Source organism: Octodon degus, unplaced genomic scaffold, assembly GCF_000260255.1.
Source record: "Octodon degus isolate 3935 unplaced genomic scaffold, OctDeg1.0 scaffold00051, whole genome shotgun sequence".
Taxonomy (NCBI): domain Eukaryota; kingdom Metazoa; phylum Chordata; class Mammalia; order Rodentia; family Octodontidae; genus Octodon; species Octodon degus.
In genome coordinates this window covers 4437306-4443305 of record NW_004524627.1, presented here as the reverse complement: position 1 = coordinate 4443305, position 6000 = coordinate 4437306, and the positions used below count along the sequence as shown (strand labels likewise).

At 41.8% G+C, this 6000-nt stretch overlaps 1 protein-coding gene across 5 annotated transcripts in view; it reads right to left on the bottom strand.

Annotated features, from left to right (window-relative positions):
* Positions 1-2682: 2682 nt before the first annotated feature.
* Positions 2683-6000, bottom strand: part of Slc20a2 (solute carrier family 20 member 2) — a 107373-nt gene continuing 104055 nt past the window's right edge. For all 5 annotated transcript variants that reach the window (XM_023717236.1, XM_023717234.1, XM_023717237.1 and 2 more), the window contains one exon: positions 2683-4120. In XM_023717236.1, the coding sequence (XP_023573004.1) occupies positions 3956-4120 (165 nt within the window). In that variant the 3' untranslated portion in view covers positions 2683-3955. The remainder of the gene's footprint in view (positions 4121-6000) is intronic.

The following is a 6000-nucleotide window of genomic DNA, read 5'->3' as shown; positions in this document are numbered from 1 at the left end:
AGGTTTCCTGTATAGAAAGTCTGAATCAGCCCTTTTCCCTCCTTCCAAGCTTACTTTCCAACTTCTTAGTCATATGCCACTGGGTCCCTTCCCTGTACCTTCCTCCCATGCCTATTGCACAGTCCTGTTATTAAAGTATTTATTATAAAGATAAAATTTTAAAAATACTGATTTCTTGAAGCACTTTAGGTGTACAGAAATCTGAGCAGGACTACAGAGGGGCAGTGTCCTCCCTGCCCTTGGGAGAAATGGGTGTGGTAGAGTAGGGGCCTGGGGCACCTGGCACTCACATCTGTGTACCACCTGCTTCTGTGAAGACAGACTTCGGCTGAAGACAGTGACAGCTGCTGAAGTGGTGGGGACAGCAGGGATGGAGCAGGTCAGTGAAAGCCTGATTTGCCCTTTCTTGTCCCCTGTGCAGTTGCCTGGATTCTCTCAGGCCTGCCTCAGTGTCCCCGGTGCTGGCCAGCTCATGTTTGAAGGGCCAACTAAAATAAGGAAAAGGAGACTTTCAGAAATTGATGTTGTGGGATGATGGAGTATAATTTACTTATTTTTTCATAAGGTACTTTGGAGGTTTATTTTTTATTGTATATTATTTTTTAAGTAATAAAGGATGATATTTTATGAAGATACTGAAGAGGATGAGAGTTTATTATGAGCAAGGCTCCATTTCCTTGTGAACATACTCTCCAAGGCTTGCCAGTTTCCGTCAAGCAAGCAGGTGATCCACATTTGTTTTTGTTCAATTCTTGTTTTATCTTGGTTAGCTCTGTTTTTTGTTTTTTAAATTAATTGTATTGGTACACCTTAGATACACATGATGATCACATTCATCATAGGGAATTTGTACCTGTACATACACTTTTCCCCCATTCTCCTGCCTTCCCCTTACCGCTTTTCTCCTTATTTACACAAGCTTTGCTTCCATTTTATTTCTTTTTTTCCTCTGTTTTATTTCTTGTCCCTTCCTTTCTACTTGCCCATTTGAACATTTTCTATTTCACAATATGTGTTATACATTTTGGTCCTTTTCTTTTTTTTAATACTTCTTGGTTTCTCATGCCACAGACAATGTTATATTGACATGTGTGTCCAATTTATTTCATGAAGAGCGTGATGTCAAGGTGCATCTATTTATCTAGAAATGCCTCAGAAAATAAAACATTATGGAACTCTGCTTTTTTTTTCTTTCTTTTCTTCACCTGATAATGCTGTCCTCAGAGCAGACCTCCAGAAAGGAAGCATAAACAATTGAAGTGCTGAAGCTGAGTGTAGTGCGGTATGCTGTGGTCCTACCTGCTGCTCAAGAGCCTGAAGTGGGAGGATCACTTGAGCCCAGAACTTCAAGACTTCAGGGCAACAAAACATAGCCCTGATAAATACTGAGGTAGTAACTGCTTCCTTTGCAGGGTCTCAGCTGGAAACTGGTGTCCTGATGAGGACAGAGCCCCCTTAGGCCAGCTCCATGATGGAATGTTTTCAGGACCCTGGTGCCTGTGGGCTGTTCTAGCCTTTTCTTTTTCATGTGTATTTTCTGTACAACTATGTAATGGTAGTAGAATACGGGGGGGGGGGGGGGAAGAACAATAAAAGGCACCTGAAAACTGTCAGTTCCACAGTTTTAATTTTATCCACTTTTCCCTGGCTGTACAGATTAATGGGTTTCATTTTGACAGACTTAGTTGTACATACAACACACTGCTTATTTTCAACCCCTTCCTCTGGCTCCTTTGCCCGCCTCATTACATTTTCAGGGTGGTTTCAATGTGTGTTTTTGCACATAATATTTCCCATGGATTGCCCTTACCCAGCCCCTCCCTCTCCCCTTCCTCTTATTTACTAATAGTCTCCCTTCTACTTCCTTGTCATTGCTTTTAAATTCCACATATTGAGAATATATGATAGTCATATTTCTGAATCTGGATTATTTCACTCAACATGATAATCTCTGAATGCACCCATTTTCTTGTAATGCCAGAATTTAGTCATGTGGCTGACTTCATGGTGTGTATGTTTTCTCTGTCCATGAGCTGTTCTGGAATGTGCTCCAGTGTGTAGGTATCTATAGTCTGCTGGCTTCAGTTGCTTTGAGTATGCATCAAGGAGTGGTTCAGCTGGGTCAAACAGTGGCTCTGTCTTTAGGTTTGAAGGAACCTGGTACCAGTTTCCATAATGGCTGTGCTAATTACATTCCCACCAGCAGTGAGGAAAGATTCCTTTGGCTCCCAACATTCTCACCAGCATTTTCTGTATGTGTGTGTGTGTGTGTGTGTATATATATATATATATATATTTTTTTTCCTTTCCCCCCCAATACCAGGGATTGAACTCAGGATCCTGTGCTTGCCAGGTAAGCGCTTATTCTACTGCGCTCTCTCTACAGTCCCTTAGTTTTCTTTGTTTGTTTTTGTTTTTATATTCTTGATGACTGCTATTCTGACTGGAGTGAGATACAATCTCAGTGTGGTTTTGACTTGCATTTCCCCATAACTTTCACATTTTAATTCCTTTTTTTTTTTTTTTTGGTGGAACCAGGGATTGAACATTGAACTCAGGTGGAAACTGGAAAAAAAATTAGGATATTTTGGAACAGACTTCAGAGGCAAACTTTTGAGGGGTATTTTTTTATTATAAATTTAATATGTTTGATTAATGAAAAATCACAATGAAGTGCCGTGAAAATGTTTGTCAATATAAAAATTTTAGCAGCATTTCCATAGTTTCAGGCTCTAACATTAGTCAGACTTCTTCCCTCGTGCTATCAAGAGAAGATGATCCAGTGGACTATAGGAGAGCGTTGGGATGTAAAGGCGTCAAGGAAACCCTCAAACCCAGTGTATTTTCCAATATTTCAACTCCCTTAGCTCCCAGATTTCTAAAATGTCAAAGCACATCAAAAGCCTCAGGGACTTTAATGTCTGAGACAGGAATTCTGTGGTGCAGGCTGCAGGGTGGAAACTCACCTGGACTTGCTATGTAGTGCTTAGTCATACCCTTACATCAGTACATTCTCCACGCTGGTGACAATAAAAGGCCACTGTGGGGCTGAGCAGGATCTGGTATGTGGCAGCAGTGGTGCTGCTGTGGGATGTGGCGGGGGACCAAAACATGACACAAATGTGAGGTGTGGCTGGTGCTCGACCACACACCCTGCTCTGGTGCGAGCTCGAGCTTGGCTGGTCTTCATCCATCCCAGGCAATGGGAGTGAGCTTGGGAAGGGAGACAGGCAAAGTGAAATTAATACTGGCAAACTATTCCCCTGCTTCTTTGGTACTTTCCAAAATTCTCTGCTCAAAAAAGTATAAGGGAACCACACCATTAAAAAAAGTACAGTTTTAAGTACTGTATTTACAAAAACAAGTATGATATATTATACAATAATTGATACACAGCATATGAACACATTTCTCAGTGAAAGCACTGGTGACCTCTTGTCCCAGCATTAACAGTCACACCTACATACACTTGCCCAAGTTTGTGTTGTGTATCTCACTCATCTTGTAGTATATTAAAAGGGGAAAATATTTGGCAAAAACCCTTTCCCAATCTACACTTTCTTCTGTAAAGTTCTTAACATTTGCCACTGAAATCATTATGTACATGATTTATTAATACTGAATTCTAGGCAATAATCTCCACTCCCATTTTGAGTATGTTTGCAATGCTACCTATTCTATGTGTACAATGTATATTTAGTATATAAGTAATTGCGCCACCTTGTACCACAAGACAGTTTAACACACATTACTATATACAGCAGTTCGGTTAGCTCTGATGGTGTGTCGCCGTAGCCTGGCGAGCGGTGTGGTAGGAACGTCTGACAAGGATGTGGAGAGGTGGCTAGGGACAGCCCATGTGTGCTCAGGTGTGTGTGGATGACGCGGGTGCATGACTTCCACACACCCATGCTGGACTGAGCCTTTAGCAGTGTACTGGCTGGAAGACCACAAATCACACGTATGGAAGGATCCCATACATGAGGAGAGCCATGATTGCAGCACTGAACAGGCCAGCCACGGGGACAGTCACAAACCAAGCCACAAAAATGTTCCGGAAGAGGCGCCAGTCCACGGCCTTGCGGGAACGGATCCAGCCCACAGCCACCACCGAACCCACCTGCAGAAGCACAAACAGTTTAAAGTAAAAGCAAGTGAGGCACAAGTCTATATTCAATGCATATAAACAAGCTAAGCAGAAATAAATGTTACAAAATTGTCATTTCTTGTTTGTTTTAAAAATAGTTTTGGGTTTTATGTGTAATTCTTTCAGGGTTATTCTATTCAATATATACTTCTGGTATCCTTTTTTTCACCTATATTCTCCATTAATAAAGATCCATACTGTTGTGGTAGTTGATACATCGTGTCAACTTGATGCTGGAAGCTCGGCTGGATCGGCTCTGTGGTTCCACCAGCGGGGGGGGGGGGGGGGTGCCCTGGGGCTTGATTGGTTCCACCCTAGGGTGCAATTGGGCCCCTCCGGGGCAAAATTGGCTCAGCCCTGGGGCATGGTGCAGTGTGCAATGGGCCACCCCAGAGTGATTCAACATGAAAAGTGTATGTAAAGGAATTGAGGTAGGCTTCTCTGCTGGTCGCCTGCCTGCCGGTTGCCCTCCCTTCATGGAGAAGTCCCAATGTGCATTATGCCACTGCAGTTAAGTGCAAAAGGAGAGGCTGGATGGACCCCGCAGCTGTTGCACCTCCTCTGCTCTTTATTGTTTTCTGCCGAAGCTCCGTGTGTCTTGGAGCCATCAAAGTGTGAACTGAAACCACCATAAACTGTGAACTAAATAAACCTTTCCTTCCTTAATTTTGAGTGTTGGGTATTTGTCCTAGCAACAAGTTAAAAGTAATCAAGACAACTGTCAATAGTAACTAATAAAATGATAATTATAGATAGGTGAAAGTCAGAATATTAATAATGATCTAAGTATTTTTCTAAAGGCTTACAGCTCATTTATATGTGTGTGTGTTTTAATTTTAAAAAGGAAAATGACATTTTCTTTTTCAGAAAATGACCATGATAGGCAAATAATGCCCACACCACCTCATATGAGGACTGGTTAAAGGTGCCCTTCTGTCCCACACAAGTTGGAGTCTGAAGAACTCCATAAAATATACTTTGTCTCTTGATCTCCAAATACTTAAGAATTAGAAGTAGCTGGGGCCGGGGAGATGGCTCAGTGGAATAAGCACTTCCCTGGCAAGCCAAGGGCCTCAGTTCAATCCCTGGTTGCACACACACACAAAGAAAAAAAGGAATTAGAACTAGCCAATGAAATTCAAATAGGTGATTTCAACCATCAGTGGTATAACTATAGAAAAATAAAACCCAGCATCAGTTTCATATGGAAGTAAGCTGAACAGCAAAGAACAGCAGCATCCTTAAAGGCAGCTAGTCTGACAGTCCTCTGACCCACACCAGGATGACCTGGCAATTTGAGTACTGTCCAAGGGACCAGATGTGCAGGGTATATCCAGCCACCTATTTAAATCTTGTTGGGTCTAGTGAATGTACTATGGTATGACTATAATCCTACTTAGCATTTCCCACATCATGCTAGGCAGTAACGATTTTTCTCCTCTATGGATTGGGTAGGCTCTGTTGGTCCTCAGAAGTCATCACGTCTACAGTCAGCAGCTTGTGAGAGTGAATTCTGGATTTTTCCCATGAGTGGAAAGCTGACATAACATAAAGTTACCACTGTTACTGTTTTAACATAGACAAGTTAGTGGCATTTAAGCACGTCCACACTGCTATGCAACCTTCACCACCCCCCATCTTGATTGTTCTCATCATCCAAATGGAAACTTGTCCCTTGCAAAACACTATGAGCACAGTAAGGATACAAATACCAAGCAAAATAAATTAACAGAAACAGTGAAGAAGGAAGAGACCCTTCCCTCCATCTCTAGCACCTACTTTATTTTTTATACTTTATGAGGTATGTTAGTCTCTTCTCAGCACTTTACTTTTTATTTATTTATTTTTATTTT